Genomic DNA, 20,014 nt, shown 5'->3' with positions numbered 1-20,014 from the left:
AAGAAGTAATGAGATTGCTTAGTAAGAAACACAATTCTTAAGGAAATTATAGAATATGTACATCATAGCATCAAGAAATATTTCTAAAGAAGAAGCATCAAGCTGTCAATTAAAAATAGTTCAAATAGTTTCAACAGTCTCATTTGCCTTTATTTAAATAATACTTTTTATGAAAATATTGCTATCTACAATCTGTCTGCAGTCTGGTTGTATTTAGATGTATTTTGTATTTGTATTTGTATTTTTTTTTTCCAACAGTGGTCAACCCATTCCCAGAGTGGAGTACACAGCTGAAGAAGTTAAAACTTGGGGGGTGGTATTTAGGGAACTCAGTAAACTCTATCCCACTCATGCTTGTCGTGAATATTTAAAAAACTTTCCTCTGCTGAGCAAGTACTGCGGATACAGAGAAGATAATGTGCCTCAGTTGGAAGATGTTTCTATTTTTCTTAAAGGTAAGATTCATATTTGGTTTATCAATGGATATGGTTTCATAAAACACTCTTCTTTTTGTTAGTATGGAATCCAAAGCACATTGAAAGAAAAGACTCACAACATTGTCAGTGGCCTTTGGTTTCACCTGAAGTATCCTTCTGGTTTTGGTGTTCTCTGTGGCAGAGAGTTTTTTGAGTCAAGACAGTTTTATGTAGTATTTGCAAGTATGAAATGGAGAGAAATGAATCAGCTGAACATGTAGACCAGGATGGTATCTTGTTCAGGGAGAAAATCCCTCCATATGGTGAGAAGGAAGAGCTGATCTAGGGCTGCTCTCTCATTGCCATTCAAAATCTCACACTTCTTTCAGAAATATGTTTTCAGACTATGCAGAGCAGGTAGTGGTACTGGTTGCAGAAAAACTTGAAACATTGTCCTGTACAAATTTTAAAAGAATAAGGAACTAATTTTTGAGAGAAACATGCTTTCTGAAGTCACTGAGTCTGAAATTGTTTCACTCTGGGACTAATCTGAAAAAGGAACACTGTTAAATATTTCAATGAGGACCTCAACTATAAAAATAAGTATTTTATTGACACCAACAATATTTTATCTGTAAAAATAAGGACAGTTTTGTTTTAATCCTATTCTGTTCTGTTAGTTTTTTTAACATATTTTGCATATTTTCCAATATGTTATCTTCTCTCCCATTTGGTAGCAGACATAAAAATTTTAAGAACATCACTTATGGTACCTTAGCACTTTTTTCTAGACAAAGATATCCAGGCCAGCTTTGAAATACCTCAGGCTGTTTTCATTATACGTACACTAGCAATGCAAAGTGCTTCTTGTATGTAATAATTGAAAATGATGTGTGGGGATGGTCAAGATTCTTTGTGTCATGCTTCTGGTAGAACAACAGCTCTGTCACCAGGAAGTGATACAGTGATCTGTGTAATGTGGTCTTTTATTATCTCCTTCACTTCAGAGAGGTCTGGCTTCACAGTGAGACCAGTTGCTGGATACCTGTCTCCCCGTGACTTTTTAGCTGGCCTAGCATACAGAGTCTTTCACTGCACTCAGTACATACGGCACGGCTCAGATCCCCTCTACACACCAGAACCGTAAGTTGCTGCCTTCTCCTCAGTACTGAAAAAACATGCCCACCAGTTTCTTGAGTGAAACAAGTTAATTTGCCAAGACTGAAAAGAGGAACCTTTCTACAAAATGTGAAATCCTTCTTACACTGTTGATGACAAAATCCTTCACAATTGCGAGCCAGAATTTAATTCAAAGACTTTTTTGTTGACTTTTACAAGGGTCTTAAATAGCTGGGCTATTTATATAGTGGGCTAGAAATACTATTTAAATTATATTTCAGTGGAAAATTGAGTTTTCACCTAAAAATTTTGAAAAAGTGTCTATAATTTTAGTTTCTGCTGGACAACTAGAAAGAAGTTGTGATAAAAATCCCCCCAAATATCCTGAAAAAACCCTGCTTTCAGAATTCTAATTTGGTCTCCTGTGTCCCAATTTTTATTTTTATTTTTGGACCAGGTTCCACAGCTGAACTTCATTTCTCTCCTGTAACACAGCACAAGCAAGACATGGGGCACTACTCTCTTACCAAGAGAGAATATTAGATATGAAGCCTGTTACAGGGAAATTATGACAGAAATAAGAGACACTTTAATTACAACTTTTATAGGACAGCATTGCAGCTTTTCCAAAACAGAATATTGCAAGTTAATGTGAAATATTTTGGCATATGGTCTTTTGATGAAAAGTGAGGAAAAAGAAGATCAAAGAGATTGTAGTTCTTGTCTTGTGTTATATATGCTGTATTCTGTGCAGTAATAGCAGAACAGTACATGTAATTTAGATAATATGGAGGTAGTTTTACCAAAGTTATCTGCAGATCTTGTAGCCACAGGAATGACATTTTTGTAGTGAATCAGTCATCAGGCAGTTAGCATGAAATTGTAGCTGTGGTTTAATCAGCTTGGACTACTTGAGTGTTTTTGATTTTTTCCCAAATTTACACAAAGGATTCATACACCTATATTCAGCTCCAGTTCTGCAAACATTTGGATTGATGCCTCAGTTTGATTCCATGAACTGACTGCCAAAACCATGGAGTAATGTTTTTGAATATAGAAGGTTTAGTGGCACTGCGTACTAAGCTGTATGTAAAAATGCGGAAGCTTTATTCAAGCAGGAGTCACCAGGTGGTGCTGTGAGACACTCAGCTACCTTTTTCCTCAGCCCCTGAGCTGGGTGAAGTACTTGCTGAAATGCTCTGAGGCTGGCTTTGCGTGAGTGTTGCTTTTGGAAAGGAGGTGGTGATCCCTGAAGGAATTCAGTTGCTTCTGTAACCTCTGTAATTAGAACTGAAATCTCTTAGATCTGTAGGCAAATTGATAGAATGGAAAATCTTGAAAGAAGGGCTTGGGTGGAAGGAAGGGCTGAACCTCTCCTGGTCTATTTAAAAATATCAGTTGATATTTCATATAAATAAATGATACAAGGGACATACCAGGCTTTGCATCAATGATTTCCTCTCCTGTGGGAAGCCAGTGTTTCAGGCTGCAGCATGTACCAGTGCTCAGCAAAAGAATGATGACGTTTATTAACTTAGTACAAACTAGAAGAACATTTTCATCTACTGATAAGATATTTAGGTACATAACTCCAACAGGATATTTAGGTACAATAACATCTTCCAGGAAGCAATTAAATGTGTCTGTGCTTTTCCTGATGTTCTCTGGTTCATTGATTTGTGTATTTGAGAGCCCTGCAGTTCTCAGGATGCTGCTTTTACATTCAAAATTATGCAGTGGATCTTAGCTGATCCTTAGTAGTAATGGCAGCTGCTTGTTTAGTAACCTTTCTGGTTACTTGCTGTCTGGAAAGTTGCTGAGTAATAGTAACAGTTGAGTTAGAATGAAGGTTTTTATTCCTTATTTGGGCTGAACTTAAAAATACAGGTTATGGTCTAAACACCTCTAAATATGACTAACAGAGGATTGAAGTTGTCATTTTCTAATGATGTTATACCCTCTTCTTGCAGACTTACTGGTTCACATTAGTTAAGTAATGTGTACTGACTTTCAGGAACTCCATAGGAAAATTTTGAGAATCCCTTTAAAAATGTATTTATGTTTTTTTCCATAACATAGAACACACAAGTAAGTGTTACCAGAAGTGTAGGGTGAAAGCCTGGTGCTTTTCTAAATCAGTGGCAAAACTAAATTGACTTGAGTGGGACAGCTCTTAATCTTCTGCAGTAGCTGCAATGCCCTGAGATCTCCTGGTTGATATATGGGGCCATAATGAGGTTTGCTGCAGGTCCCTGGCTGGTGAATGTTGCATTTCAATGATATAAACCTGGTTAAAAGGCTCCCTTTGACTTCAGTGGGCTTTCCATCAGATTTAACACCTGGGCTACAGAGCTAGATACAAATTAGAGAGTTCATTTGGTTTGATCTGTATCACAACCATATGCATTTTAAAACATATTTCTTCCTGATTTTAATTATGTTTCTACTACATTCACAGAGCTATGTAGATTTCTTCTGCTCTACTAACTAATTTACTCCAAGAAAAATCTTTTGCTGTGAAAAGTGCATTAAAAAAATCTTATTTTCTCTGAGCAATGTGTGTGAATAAATTAAAGGAACTTAATTATTTTCAGAATAAGACAAAACAAAAGAATCAAACCTTGGTAGTTAAGCGAAGAATTATATTATTTAGACTATCTATAAAGGGCCAGACTAGCAGGGAAGTCTAAAAGACTTCAATGACAATCCCAAATGCTGGTTCATGTTTCTGCCTGAAAGATTTTATGGGTTTGGGTTTTTTTTATTGTTCTTATGCTTTTTGCTTTAAGCTCCCCTCTTTGTAACTGCACATTCAAAATACTACTTTGCATAGCTTTAATGGAAGAATCTACAAGCTAAAGGCATGAGAGAAATATTTTCTGCCTCCTCATTCTTTTCCCCTTGCCAAGAGAGACAAGCTAATGGGATTAGGCTTTGTCTGTTCTCATTTTGTCTGCAAGAGTGGACAGAAGAAAGACCATGTGTCCCAGTGCAGAACTGGGAATAAATCAGCTTTGCTTATTTGTTTCTGGGGGTTGTGGCTTCAGCACAGGAAAATAGAGATGTAGGCTCAGGTGTCAGTAGTAGTGATGCTGCTGTAAAACCCTGCCTGAAGGTGAGTGTGCTTACCTGGAGCCAGGAACTTGGAGCCAGTTTCACTGTTTGCTTCTGCTTGAACTGCTGATACAAAGCTAAATATATCTGGACTGATGGAGTGTACCACAGATGCTCAGCAATTAGCGTTGGTTTGCCCAGTGGAGGTAAGAATTGTTGTGCTGGGCTTCCAGAGAATGGCTTTGTGGCCCATTTTTATGTTGGAAGTTGATGGTTGGAGAAATCAGGCTCCGCCAGTGAATTGCTTGGTACTGGGAAGTGGTGTGTCTGTCTGACTGCAAACGAAATTTCCCAGCTGTCCCTTACATTGTTAGTGAGCTAAATCTTGCAGGAGACGATAGAAGAAATTTGGATTGGAACGGAATTAATTTAAGCAGGGCCTTTAGCTTCGGTGATAATCCAGTTAAGCGATGCAAACCGCCTCCTGAACAAAGAAATGGAGGCATGCAGAGCTAACCAATTTTTCCAGTCTCAGTTCCAATGAGAAAGGGACTACCATCTAGACTATGGGTCTTGTTGAATGAATTGCTCACATGTGAAGTTGGGTCAGACTTGTCACACGCAACTTCTTGTGGTGCTTTTCTCACCAAAAAGTGTGACTGCAACAGGAGAAGTTGCTCTGCATCTGTCAGTGAGACCATTTGGACTGAGAGGGAAGACTTGTATGTGTCCCTCCAGTTTTGGAACTGTATTTGATACACTTCTGGTGAGGCAAAGTAGGAATACCAGAAACTTTAATTTTCACTTGTATATTCAGAAACTTCTATTTACTACTATCTACCTACACATTATTGGTTCAGACTTTTTGGTGAGGATAACGAGTAAGAAGGCTTTAAATTATATAGGGGGTTGTTTTTCTGTTCATGATTTATCTGAAATGTCATGTTCTGTGACTTTTCAAACAAAAATAGTTTGTAAAAGACAAATTGGATGATTTTCGGTAGAAGGCAGAAAACCTGACGTTTTCTTCCTGCCTTTAAAACATTTGTTTACAGCTTAGGATAAGGGGAAAAAAAAAAAAAAAAAGAAAGAGAGAGAAATGTCTTTGAAGAGACAAAAGCAAAGGAAATGTCAGATTGGATTTTTAAAGTGAACTTTACTACCAAGTCCATTATTTCCTGCGAACAAGTGCAGCAAAACTTTCAGAATTGTTTGAAAGCTTTTCTAGATGATGCATGTGCACTTCCGTTAGCAGTTTTTTGTACACTTATGTCTGCACTTTGTCATGACTAACAATGCACTTACAGATGTGAACAGCTGTTCTTTTTGAAATGATTTGGATTCTTTGCTTTTTCTGAAATTGGCTTGCTGAAAAGTAGACTGCATAACAAAAGTACCCAGTAATTGCAGTAGGATCTTCTGACTAAATGAGAAATTAGGTGCACAGAAACCTCAGTAAATATTGCCCCATATTTCTGGGGACAAGTCGAAAAATGTTTGATGTGGAGTGCTACCCAGGTACAGAAAGAGGAATGGACAAGAGGAAGAGGAAATGTGTTGGATTTTCATTTATGTGGAGAGAAAAGCTGAAAACTGTTCTTATGGGACATCTGGCTTTCCTCTGGGCAGTTCAGTCTTCATATCACCAAGCTGGAAAGATTGTAGTGATCAGTCTCTTCCACTCAGTCTGCAAATGATGAGCAAATCACAGAACAGCTGGGGTTAAATGATATATAACCTATTTAACAGAAACAAATGTGTGTGTTTCTACCTACATGTAGAAACCATATATACAGGGAAGAAGTACACTGTAAAAACCATGTTTCATTGAAAGACTTCTAAGGTAGGGGTCAGACCCATGTAAAATGGCTTATGTTAAATTAATTACAGAATTATTATGGTATTAATTTCTGTAATGACTGTCTTTTCATTTCCATTCCCTTAGGGATACATGCCACGAACTGCTGGGACATGTGCCTCTACTTGCTGATCCCAAATTTGCACAGTTTTCACAAGAAATAGGACTTGCTTCACTGGGAGCATCTGATGAAGATGTCCAGAAATTAGCCACTGTGAGTCAAAATCTTTTTGTGGCATGCTCTCTCATCTCTCCTTTTTAGCTGATGAACTGATGTGCATTGTCGTATTAGAGATGACTACATTTTCAGGTTCCAGGTGACTATGATGTGACAATCATAGAGCTTTAGGTTTTTTCCCCATTGTTTTTGAGAAGACCAAAGCTGATCACACTGAGTAATCAGTTTCAATTTTTGTTTTTAATAACCAATTTTCAGGGCTAGCTGCAATGATTTTTTTCTGCTTTTGTTTGCTTTAAGGTGCTGGAAATGAGTAAGAAAGGTAAACTTGGGAAAAACAATACAACATTTTGATGTGTGCTCTGATCTCTAGACTGTTAGCTCCTCCACAGGTGGCCACTTTAGTTCCTAGCACTGACATTTCTGTACTCACTGTTCAGTTTTGCAGCTCTTAATTTTATTCCAGTGTGTGATGGATTTTAAGATGACGTTGCATCCTTACCGGGTGCTCCCCTTGGAGAATATTAAGCCACGGCTGTGTAGCAGTAGATCGAGATCAAGTGCCTTGGCCAGCAGCTGGGAGATGGATTCCATGTTGAATCAAGTGAGGCACAAGTCAGCAGACAGTGTGAGCTGTCTGTGTGTTAAAGCTGTTAGATGCTGCTGAGACTGAGCTTTCATGACCTTTGTGTGAGGGACCCTGTTAAGCTGTCATGAGTCTCCACTCCTGCGCTCCTGACAGCCCTGTTCTATTGCCATATTCCAATAACTGGGATGCAACCCTTTGCATCATGACATAAATTAGTGGTCTTTACCACTTGGTTTGTTCATTTGTTCTACTTACTGTATATTTCCTTTGGTGGATCCTGTTAAAACTAATGTGGCAAATAATTTAAGGAGCGGTATTGGATTAAAAAACTCCATATTTATAAAGCTCCATATTTAAACATTCTATCTTCTGAAAAATTCTGTGAGATCGGGCAGGGGAATTGGTTACTTTAAAACTTCTGCAGCATACTGCTGCTCTTCTACATGAGAAATGCAGTGGGGATTTAAAGGCTTGGAAATAAGTGTTGGATGTGGAGTCAAATTAGGTTCAATTAAAACGCAGAAGTTTTGATGCACTGGCTTTGCAGAGGCTTAGAGTCCTATCTGCCAAAAAAGGTGTTTGTACCCCTTTGACTTGAATCCTGTTTGATTTGAATCTTCTGGCTTCTCCCAGAAGAAGTCACTAAACTAAATCAAACTCTCTTCACTCCTTAGTTAGACAGGCTCAATGCCTTGCTCATGGCCAACTCCTCTCATGATTCTGGGTGTGTTCCTTGTTTTTCCAATGGATGTCTGTGGAGAAGAAACCGTTTGGAGGAATCATTAATGTTGAGTGGGTATTTCCAGCATTTGCTTCAAAGGGACTTAGTAGGAAACAGACCTACCTTACAGTCTCAGGAGAAACTACCTAACTGGCTGTCTCTGTAAGTACTGTGAGGAAAATGGCATGCCCAAATATGTCACCCCAAAATAACCTTGGATGACAGGGGCCTGTTGCAGAGGATGAAGTTGGTACTGGGCTGTTTGGGTAGAGATCTTAATATAAAGTGACCTCTGAATATTATATAAATGCTTGTACTCCTCCCCCTCACAAAAGTTCCCAGTTATGACTGAATGTGTCATCTGAACAATGAGCTGCTCCTGAATCATAAAGCAAAAAATAAAAGAAGGCAGCTGAATCACTTTCCCTTATCACACTGAGAATCTGATATCTGAGTCAAAGTTGATTTCTCCTCCCATGCTGGAAATAGCTCTTTCAGGTGGAAGACACATTCAGGAAAAGTCTGGCGGTGTTATTATTTTGTAGGAGCACAACGAGGGGCTGCACTCCCCTGGGGTAGATGCTTGACAAATACAGAGATGTTACTTGCCCTAAAATGTGCAGTGTAAACAGCCAACTTGAGAGCAAGTAGAAAGAACACCTCTCAGTGGTGAGGGTGAGGAGGCCAAGAAATTCATTCAGCTAGGCACCAAATGTCACCTGAGGTGCCATTGACTAACATTTGCTGCGTTCAGTCCCATTTCCATCCCAGCTAAAAAACAGACACAGCAAGCTGAGAAATGCCAGCCAAGAGTCTTAACACAGAAAAGCATTGCAGGTTCCAGTGAGGTGACTTCAAAGTAAATAGAGAAACGAATGGAGAGAGAGTATGCATATTAATGAGCTTGAATCAATATGCCCAAAGCAAGCTTGCCATTAGCCTGACCTGTTTCAAAAGATAGTGACATTAAGTGCTGAGCCATTACAGGGATGACAATGACATTAGGAAGAGAGGAAAACACCTCTTAGGAATTCAGACCAGAAAGAGGAATTATTGCAGGTGATTTCATAATCTTTTGCTCCATTCTGCTCTCAGAAAGGCACTGTGTATCAGCTTTGATAGATCTGCTTTTTGTGCCCTGCCCTGAGCTGCAAAGGAAGGGTCTGATGCTTTTGTCCCTGCAGGGCTAACACACTGGATGTAGAGCAAGCTGCAGCCTGGTGCCTGGGCAGACTAGAAGTGTTTTGTAAATTGCTATTAGTTATGTCTGTGCAGCCCCATCGAGGGCAGGAATTAAATGGGAGAACATTGCAGGGGCTCTGGTGCTGGCCAGCTGGAGGGAGAAGAATGGCTGCAGGGGAAGAGAGTTGAAAAGACAGTGTGCAAGTTCCCTTCATCCTCATGGGGTCTTGTACGCAGATAGGGGAAAGAAGAAAGGAACTGCTTCTGCTTTGTCATGAGAGTGGAATACTGAAAGAGCCAAAAGACTGTCTTTTAGTGGCTTGTTGAGAGATTCCATTTTCATTTACAATCTTTAAGAGAGTAAGAAAGAGGAAAGACACAAAAAAAAGGTGGCAGAGGTAATGTTACTGAAACAGAGTGAAGTATTTGCACCATCCACTTCTTTTTGTGGAATGTGGTATAATGCAGTTACTGTTTAGGAAATACAATATTAACCATGCATATCTGGTTTCTTATTATTATCATCATCTTTACTCATGTCTTGTCCTGTTCTGATTGATTTTCTAAAACTGCTTTTGAGCTAATTTTTCAGCATGTCTGATCTTCCTATTTTCACATAGCACAGAAATAAAAAAGGCTGTCTTTTCTGCTTACCTATCAAACCATAAGCTGTGGAGAGGACTTGACATGAGGTGTTTCAACTAATTTATGTAGTATATCATTTACAACATTTAACAGCACGTAACGTAAGGTTTTGTCAGAAAAATTGTACCAAAAAATACATCTCGATTTACATTTCAGTGTTAACTTGTAATTTGTGGACTTGGGAGCTGTCTTTGTAAAGCTGCAAGTTGCTAAGCAGGAACCTGCTTATCTTGCTAATGGCAGAAATGACTCCTGACTCCTGCTAAGTTGTTTCAGCACAGCTCAGGTTGTCCCTTCAAGATGCAGTCTGTATAGGATGTGTTTGTGTAGGCAAAATTCAGTGGGTGGAAGTTCAGAAAAGGGTATAGCAGAGTGTCTTTTTCATGCAGTTCATCACCAAGTCTTTCTGCCCAAGAATTTGGTCATTAGGGCCTAATTAGTTTCACTAAGTTTTTTCCCAGTCATTACTCACAGTAAGTTATATTTAAACATTCAGTTCTTTATAACTGTAAAACTTTCACCTTTTCATCTTTCTTGATAATATTTGTTCTTGAATTTTAACAGCATGGGACAGTAAAAATCAAGAAATTTCTTTAGGTCTGGCTGTCTTTTAAATGGAAAACCACAAAAATTGCTTCTAAATCTGAAGGAATTGTGTGAGATGAGATCTTGTAAAAAACTTGTTATGAATCTTAAAGTTTTACCTTGCCTGGATGACTGAGGCCAATAGCTCATTTCTAAAGCTAACTTCAATTTATCTGTGTATGTATCACAAACAAAGTATTTTAGAATTATATACTGAGTTAAAAAAACTGCCTCTCTCTGGCTTGTGGTAATTCTTGTGACTTTACTTGCCTGCCTTACCTCAGAATCTCTATTTTCCTGTCTTGTTGACATCATTCTAGTCCTTTTCCCACACTGGAGATCTGGCACATAATTCAGGACAGTTCTCCATTAATGTTTGCTGAGGACATAACCAGAATGGAAGAAACAGAAGCATTTTGGATAAAGACTGAGCAGCATTTGGTAACTTAGGGAAGACTCAGTGTTTGTGGTCTCACTAGATAGAATAGCCTCTCATCTTCACAAACAACAGATTAGATTTCCCATAGGGACTATTTAGTACTGCCAGGCTGTAAGTACAGTTTGTGAACTGGCTTACTGTCTGCTTCCATGGATGAGCTGAGAAGAAAATTTGAGATTTTGAACATTCTTGCTACATCTAAAATCAAGACCACCTGTGTGTTTCTCGTTTATAGTTGTGAAATGACTGATAGGGAACTAACCATCATTGTAAGCCTGTGACCAATTCCCCTGCTGAAGCTATTCTGACATATAAAAATAATTATGTATTGGCCAACTGAAACCTCGTATTACAGCCCAAGAGCTAGGGAAGTCACAGAGCATATTGAAATTTGACATTCAAGTCTCTGCTTAGTCTTTTTTCTGTGTCCCAGTTGCATGCTATGTATATGTGACAGATGTCAAGGGTGAGCACAGTTAAATCCAGCGGTGACATAATGGAGTTTCTTGGAAAAGTGTTACTTCCAGGTACAGCTGTAGTTAGTGTATAAAGGAGCAGCAGCATGAAGAGCTGGGAGTGAATATGACAATTAAAATTGCTTGAGTAAATTTTGCTGGGCTTACAGGAGACATATGAAATTATTCTGATTTGAGCTGTATGTCCCTTAGGGGAGATGAATCAATTCCCAGGATAAAAGCTAGGAAGATAAAGCTGAAATCAGGTATGATGGATCACTGTAGACAGACACTGTCCTGCTATACCATGATCTGTATTGTTTATCAATAGATGGCCTGGGCAATGTTTCTGTTCCTGACTTTGACCAGGCAAAACCACCCATATGAAGATGTATTTGGAAATTGCCCAAGTGTGAAAACTGAAACTTTAACAAGGAGCAGAAGTGGAAGCAGATGAAATTTGGTGGCTTTCTTGACCATTACAGAAGTGTGTTTGAATCAGGAGAAAAGGATAACTTATTTATGGATTACTTTGTTTGGTGAGGTGTTGCTGGGCTTACTGACTGCTGCTCTAAAACCCTTCTGTAATTCGTGGGCTTGCTCTGAAAAATGTTCTAAAGGAATTAATAAACAGTAATGGTCTCCATTTTTAAGGGTTGATTTCAGCAGTACTTTTGGATAAAGTAGCTGAAGCACTGATGTGACATCCTTTATACGTTATGCATAATCAAAAAGGGGGGCAGAAAAGATAGTACTTATGTCACAAAACAGTGACATAAGGTGGAAAAAAAACAACTGTAGATTCCAGGGATCAATATTTAATATTTTAGAATATTGCAGTGGTCTCCTGAAGTGCGTTTTTATGGTCATTCTGTCAGATATTTGTGGCACAAGAAGAAAAGTACCAGCAGAGATACTTAACCAGCTTTAAACTAGCCCTTCAGACTGAAGGATTCCATTACTGGAATTTGGAACGAATGCTCGATATTTTCTGCAGGAATTGTGGCAGTCTGCTAAGGCCTTTTTTTCTGGGTATGGAGAGTCTGTTTCCAGGTTTGGATCTGTATGAATTGCTGTGCTGGTGAGGGCTATGGCTGGTGACTTGTGTCCATCATAAATAGCTGCTTAGGGGAGATGGAAGAACAGGATGAGCATATCTGATTATTTTCAAATGTTTTCCAAGCTTCTCACCAATCAGGAACTTGGGGAACTCTTGTTCCCACAAATGTAGCTTCTATGAATCTAATTATCCTGAAAGGATTTTTGTCCAGAGATAGCTGTTTATGTTCAAAAACACCTAAATTTTTAGTACCTTCAGTAACTTCGTCAATGACCTCTGTGGCTCAACTATTTACTGTCTGGTGAGCTGTCTCATTTTGTTGCTTTTAACCTGATTCCTACTTGTTTTTTTTGTTTACGAAGAGAGAATGATCAAATTGTCCCTGGAGGCTTTCTATATGCCATTGTGACTAGAGATCACATTTTCTTGCTTAGTTCTCTCTTTTCTGGGTAGGAAACCAATCATTTGTTTAGTCACTCCTAATACTATTGAGGATGTTATTCCTCCCCTGAATCCTTTCCACCCTCCCAGCTAGAACTGGAAAAGAGAGAGGATATATCAGTCACCAGGTTGTAGAACACAGCAAATGAGCAGCTTGAGTGCTAACCTGAGTTTTGATTAAGAGTAGCACTGTGGAGTCAAGTCAGCTTTGGATATGCTTGCTATAGAAGTGGGGACCTCTTGTATGACAGGAAGACTGGACCTGGTGTAGTAGAGCTGACAACACGTTGTTACTTAGGGATGAAAGAAATAGGCTGGATGCAGAAGGAAAGTAGATCCAGTAGATCCAGTGGATCCATTTTGCATTGCCGTACAAGGATGTGAGTCCCTCCAGTTTGTGATCAGAAAGGGGTAGATCAACACTGGATGTGTTTAATCTGGAAAAGAAACACCTTGTGCTTTATACTGCGTGCCTCAAAGCTAGAGAGGGCGAAAGAGGGCTCACCTGTTGCTGTGAGGGTGCCCAGTTGGTCAAGTCAGTAACTTGCTTCTTGAAAGGATCCCATATTGCCCTAACAGACAAAATTTTGTGCTCACAAGTAACTAGAAACAGTATTGTTCTATAAAGTACTTATAAATATGTATCCTTGGGCCCAGCCCTGTAATGAGGAAGCTAGATGCAAAAGAGAGCTAATTTGACTTAATTGGGAGCAGGGAAGAAATTAGAAACTTTACTGTAGAAATAATACAGTTCATTTTAGACAGGATGTGATTTATGGAGATCAAGCCCTAAGCACTTAGAAACGCTAAAGAAGAAGTCTCTATTAAAATAACAAATTGCAGCCAGAGACTGGCCTTTATTTCTTGTAGCATTTTGTTTCCAAAAGTGGTTAGATCATAATCCGTGAGGTTACTGAACTGCAAATGCAAATTTCCATGCACACAAGTAATACATTTTGACATAGAGGTTAACAAGAGAATGGTGCAAATTTCACACAGCACTGGCTTGCTAATTACGTTTGTTTATTTTCAGAAGCAACTTCATTTTCATTAAGAAATTGCAGATTCTGCAATAGTAATATTTGCCAGTAGTTCAATAGCTCACACTCTGAACATTTGCTCTGCTACAGTAGTAATGAAAGTGAGCCTGAAAAATAGCTTAGAAAAAAATTGTGGAATGTTGTGCATGCAAGTGGCAAGCATCTTCCAATTCTGTGTTGGATCCAGTTGAGAAAGGTTGAGAAATGGGTGAAAGGAGTCTATGAATTTTGATAGGATTTTTTGCATATTTGTTTTCTCTTTTGACCTAGAGATGATAATGTATTAGCAAAAAGACATTAAGTGTCTTTTATAGAACATACATAACCAGGAAAAAATTAAGTATTCAGTATAAGCTTCCAGTGAGCAACAATCAGACAAACATTTTGGGTAACATCTACTAACAAATCACTCATAAGTTACAGGAATAAAGGTTTAAATATCAGGAGGAAAAAGAACAATAAAGGAAAGGTTTGGAATATATTGCTGCTGCTGTTGCTGACTGCCCCTGTGCTTTCACAGTTCATAGAAGGAAAGTGAGAATCCTGGGCTCTGTGTAGGTATTGCTCACACTGTAACACATTATTTAAGTCATTTGCACAAGACATGGACATCCCCTGGCACCAGCACACAGGTATATGGGGAAGCAAAGAAGTTTAGCATGTGGCAGCTCATTTCAGCCATGTCTAGGTCTTGCTTAGGCCTGAGGTCTGTGCTGTGGGTACACAGGCGGAGGAGTTGGCTTTGGCCATGCTTCCCCTGGAGCCAGAGCAGCTGAGGAGTGCTGTGCATAAAGTAGCTTTGGTGACTGCAGGGAGGGTTCTCTTTGGAGCAGCTCCCTGAGTGCAGCTGTCTGGTTACCTGGCAGGGACCCACCGTGGTGCTGGGATGGGCCAGCTCCAGGTTCCCTTTGCTCAGGGATCTGTGCATCCTGCTGCACTGTGCTGTGCAACCCTGGCTGCTACCCCGCATACCCAGCCCTCATTTCAGGGGTCAGTGACCCCAGCAGGAAAAGGAAGCCAGGAGATTCTGCACTCAGGCAGAAACCAAAACAGTTATGTGTAATCACAGAGTCGAAGTATCACAGAATGGGTTAAGATTGGGCGGGACCACAGTGGATCATCTGGTCCAACCCATGGCTGCTCAAGAAGGGCCACATTGCACAGAATTGTGTTCCAGATGGTTTCTGAATGCCTCCAGTGAGGGAGACTCCATGACCTCTCTGGGCAATGTGTTCCAGTGCACAGTTACCCCCACAGTGAAGTCCTTCCTCGAGTTCAGGTGGAACTTCCTGTGCATCAGTTTCTACCCGTTTTCTCTTGTCCTATCACTGGGCACCACTGAGAAGATCTCAGCTCCCTCCTCTTGACACCCTGCCTTCAGATACTGATACACACTGATGAAGTACATGCTCAGTCATCTTCTTTCAAGGCTGAACAGGCCCAGCTTCCTCAGTCTCTCCTCAAGAAGAATTGTGCTCCTAAGTTCCTGAGTCAGCTTCATAGCCTTTTGCCAAACTTGCTCCAGGAACTCCATCTCTCTCTCATACTCATACTCTCCAATCTCATACATCTCTCTCAAAACTGGACACAGCTCCTGATGTGGCCTCACTGATCTCTTCAAACCGTTCACTATTCTTTTTATTGTCTGGGATAGTTCAGTAAATAATTTTGCTTCCAAAAGGACATTCATGCATCTAGCTATTATGCATAACCCAAATAGTATCATATGGAATAAGTCTTAAAATACATACCTGTACAGAGCTGAACAGATGCCAACTTAATGTTCACAGGCACAGGGCTGGACATACCTGATGCATTCAGTCTAATTATCTTACCCAACATGTTTCTTTGTATGCACAGATTAAAGCATGGAAGTAAGACAAAATATTTCTGGCACCCATAACTATGCCAAGGGCTTGATTCCTTAATTCTGCAGCTTTGGAAGTGGTTCTTATGCCCGTTGTCACCTTTCTATCAAATGGCATCAAAGTGCTGGATGGAATATAGTCCCATAAAATTTTAATTGAGATATTTTTGGGTGATCTACCATAATAATTTTGCAAGTATAGCTTAATTATATATTTATAAGTCCAGTGCTGATGCTACAGAGGGCCAGGGGGCAGTTTGCTATTGCTTTCAGTAAGCTAGGTCTGTGGGCTAAATATTAACCTCATTTCCATGTGTACCATCTCCTAAAAAACATAGGGTTGTACACATGAAAATTAAAGTAGAATTTGTTGCTGTGAAATTAATTTTTATCATTTCCTTTCTGAAATATTTTATTTAGAAATAAGGGTTTCTGTGGGGATTGAATTGATTCTGGAGGACACATGATTTTGCAGTTGTGTCTCTTCCTTTGTCCAAACTCACGTGGTACAGCATGCAACAAATTCTGTTAGCTACTTCTTAGAGCTAGCAGGCCTTCTGAAGTTATTGCTTAAAGGTTTTTGTTTTATTTGTTGATGATTTTGGAAAGTTAAAGTAAGTACTCTAAACCTGAAAGAATTGTTGAAGCCAAAGACAAGGCTACAGGGAAGGGCCTTGTGACTGTTAATTTTGGTTGTTTTGGTTTGATTCCAGCTGTGGCTGAAACAGAACTTCAACATGGTGTTGCTCTTTCAGGCACACTCTGAACAACCCCTCCACTCTCTTATTCTCTTAGTTTGCCTTTTCATCAGACATAGCATTAGTTTAGACTGAAGAACCTTGTTTCAGTTGTCAGCTGTAGTTTTTATATATTCTGTACCTTAAAGGGAACTTTCTACAGACATTCACAAATATGGCATCTACTAGTAGTGCTAGATAAAGCAGTTTGAGCTCAGAGCTTTTTCAAGACATGCTGGAAAGAGTGGGTACTCATAGATTATGATTTTTTTTCCCTGTAAAGCATATTACTCTTTTTGTTCCCTAGAGATTTTTTGTTCCCTACCTTGAATAAGTAGGCTGTAATTGTAATAATTATATAGTTTGACTACATAAAAGTAGCTAAAATTATAGTTTAACAAGACATTTTTCATCTCTCAAATGTAAACACCTTTATAGGATTAATTTTTAATCTTTGAATAAGCATATTAGCTTATATGCAGATTTATACTATATATCTGCAATGAATTTAGGGCCTATACAAGCACAGAATTCTTGCATATCCATGGGAATCTGATCACTAGTGACAATTTTGGAGTGATCTTCACATTTGGTAAGTCACTTCCAGACCACAGGCACTCTAAATTCCTTTGACTTTGGTAAAGTGAATAGCCACAACCTCTCTGCTCACAGGTGTTTGCCCAGGAAGTTTTTTGCAGCTTGCTGAATACATGTTCACGTGATTTGCTTTGTGTTTACGGACTGCTGGCAAGTAAGTTAGTGGTGACTCAGTTGACTACTCTGTAGTTATGATAGATTCATTTTACATGCCCTCACTGCTGAATATCAGGGTGCTGCAAGAAGGTGCTCAACTATACTTGAAAAAGATTTTGTTTGGGGCTGTGAAAAACATCTTCAATTTGGATATATTTTTAGTAGCAAAATTAATAGATATTTAAAATTCCCTGAGCTACTTCTTTGATCTGTCTGTCAGCTTGACATGAATAGAACTTTCACTTTTGTGCTTATGCCTACTATCTTTTTTGCTTCTTTTCTTGCAAATCAGGTTGAGTTAATGCATTAAGAGTCACAAAAGCTTTTGGGAGTCCCTTGGCATTTATGTGATTAAAATAACATGGAGTTTAAATGCAGTGTTGCTGTTAGAAACTGTGATGTTTGAAAACAAGGCTTAGCTATTAAATCAGTTTTCAGTAAATAGATACAAGAACTTAATTTTCTTTTTAAAATGTTTAGAAAATTAGTGTGGATGTTGGTTATTTTGGAATGAAATCCTGACTCTTTTTTGCTCCTCAAAAATAAATTTGAAATGGATATGACTGTGAAGAAATGACTGTGCATTTTTTCCTTGAAATTAGAATTTAAAAACATCACTGGCCAGTTGTCCCTGTCTCTTCTCTCAATGTGTTTTTGCCCCCAGAGTTACAGAACTTGAAAAAGTTCTGATATCCTTTCAGCCCCAGGAGGCTGCACCCCTTTCTGATGATATAGCCTCCCCTCATTAGTAGACACATTAGGAGTTTTGCAGCTGATCATGTACACAAGAAGCTCATGCCCCTCCTTGGCTAAGGTGACACGGGAGGCTCAGTGGCTCTCCTGCATCGCTCCCTGCAGTACAACTGTAATTGGTAGTAATTGGCCTGGCAATTAGTGGGGACAGCCTGCTTCAGGGACTGGCATCAGGAGAAGCACCACTGGAGCCTGGTGCCTTCCCCACGCCTGTTAGGGAGGACACCAGGGGTCTGTCTCTGGGCTGGCCAAGGGTACTTTCTAAAGAGGCCTCACAGCTCACAGTAATTAATTGTGACAGAGGACTGGCACAGGGCAGTGGTTCAGTAAACTCCCTGCTTGTAAAAGCAAGGGTTGCCTGTACTGTGATTAGTTGTTTCACCTTTGTGACTTGATAATCTGTAGATTTACTTAGCCGCTCTGTCAAAAGCTTCTCGCAGGATAAGTGGAAGAGAATCCTGTGCCAGTTTTCCCTTTTGTAGTTTCCTTGGAGCATTGCAGCAATTTCAAAAGGATGAACTCTGCGTCCCCAGCCTGAGGAGTATTTCATGGGGTGCTACAAGTTTATGCTTTCTCTTCTGAGTTGCCTGCTTAGCAAGCTTGCTGTGGAGTGGAAGATGGCCTTTTTAGAGAAGGACAAAAAATACTGGACTGGTGCTGAGGTCTACAGGTAACTGGTAAATGTGTCCTGAGGACTGAGCTAGGCTTCTGTGAGATTCTGGCTCTGGATGCCGGGGGAAGAAAAGTGTCTGAGGTGGGTCTTGTCTCTTCTCTGCATATTCTTCTAAGCAAGGCAGTTCACAATTTGGGGTAACAGTCCTAGTGTCAATGACCCATAAAATGAGTATGCTGTCAGGCAAAGGACAGACAAATGATCTCTGTATGTGTATTTGTTTAAAATTTTCTCTCACTTCTGTGGTGCCTCCTGTTCAAGTCTCTGTCTCTTTGCTGGAGGAGTCATACTCTCCAAGCTGTAGCATAAGCCACAAGGCTGAGGAGAACACTGTGGGGTGCTAGCCCCTGCCCCTGTAGCCTGGCAAATAGGGGCCATTCTTGCTTTGATAGGTTGTATTAACACCAAGTCCTCATCTATAAGAGTAGCAGGAAAAAGAGGTGTAAAATAGGAATGGAAAAGCCATAAAGACACTCCCTGCTTGCAGCCTGTAAATTTTGAAGGATCTTAATGAACCAAGCATGGCATATGAGGCAGCATAGACTGAAGAGTGCTTGGACAGCAGTGTTATGTTTACTCAGGTGGTTTTTTTTTTAATTTGCCTTTCAGAGGATCCCGTCTCTTGTAGTCCCAGCTAACATGTCAAAAAACCTCACTGTCCCTGTTATGCTACCTATGTGAAATCTCTGGATGACTGAAATTTGAATCAAGAGCTTGAAAAAGAATTGAGGGAATACTCACATCAGCTAAAATAGGGAGCACTGAACATGAATTTGTGTTATATGTTGTAAAATAAAGTGGAAAGGAAATGGCTCATTATTGCACATCATTTTTTCTTAATAACTCCACATGAAATTAATAAACCTTAAACCCCCAGGTTTTAGAAGTTGTTCTAGATAAGAGTCAAATGACAGGGAAGGGGAAATAGGAAGGGCAAAGCATTAGGGCTTCAATGATTTATGTTTAACAATAATCTAAGCAGCAGTTTCTAGTTTCAGCGGTCTCATCCTCTTAGCTGCATATTAAGCTTCACCACTGTTAGTTAATTATGTTGAAAAAGCTAGGAGTTCTTTTTCTGGCAGTGTTGAGCAAGTGTGCTTTTTGGGGCACTGATTTTTTGCACCATCTCTGTGACCACTAGCTTGGGTGGAAAGGAACTCCTGCCTTGCCAGGAAACACCAGACTTTCTGAGTAAGTGTTGAGGTTCCTGATTCTTCACCTCCAAAGTGGTCCAGGGTTTTTGACCAAGATAAAACGAGTGGGCTGGACAGAAATTATCTTTGCACAGAGAAAACCTGAGTTCAGATTACTTTGAAGTAATTCAAACATGGAGTGGGATATTATGTGACTTTAGTTATGTGGGAATGAACTTCTTTTGCAACAGCAGAAAAATCACAGAAGTGCTTCTCTCTGCTTGCTCTTTGGAGTAGCAAGAGGGCCTCCTTCATG

General features: G+C 39.6%; 1 protein-coding gene across 1 annotated transcript in view; it reads left to right on the top strand.

The window, feature by feature from the left end:
* TPH2 (tryptophan hydroxylase 2) overlaps positions 1–20,014 on the top strand; it is a 49,432-nt gene that overhangs the window by 14,433 nt on the left and 14,985 nt on the right. Inside the window, exons 6-8 of the mRNA XM_005519366.2 lie at positions 259–455; positions 1,424–1,559; positions 6,535–6,661. Coding sequence (XP_005519423.1) covers positions 259–455; positions 1,424–1,559; positions 6,535–6,661 — 460 coding nt within the window. The remainder of the gene's footprint in view (positions 1–258; positions 456–1,423; positions 1,560–6,534; positions 6,662–20,014) is intronic.

The sequence above is a fragment of the Pseudopodoces humilis genome, chromosome 5 (assembly GCF_049639895.1).
Source record: "Pseudopodoces humilis isolate 2021_Gansu_Grassland_sample_001 chromosome 5, ASM4963989v1, whole genome shotgun sequence".
NCBI classification, from domain to species: Eukaryota; Metazoa; Chordata; class Aves; order Passeriformes; family Paridae; genus Pseudopodoces; species Pseudopodoces humilis.
Note: the sequence above shows the minus strand (reverse complement) of the source record. Positions and strands in the feature narration are given on the sequence as shown.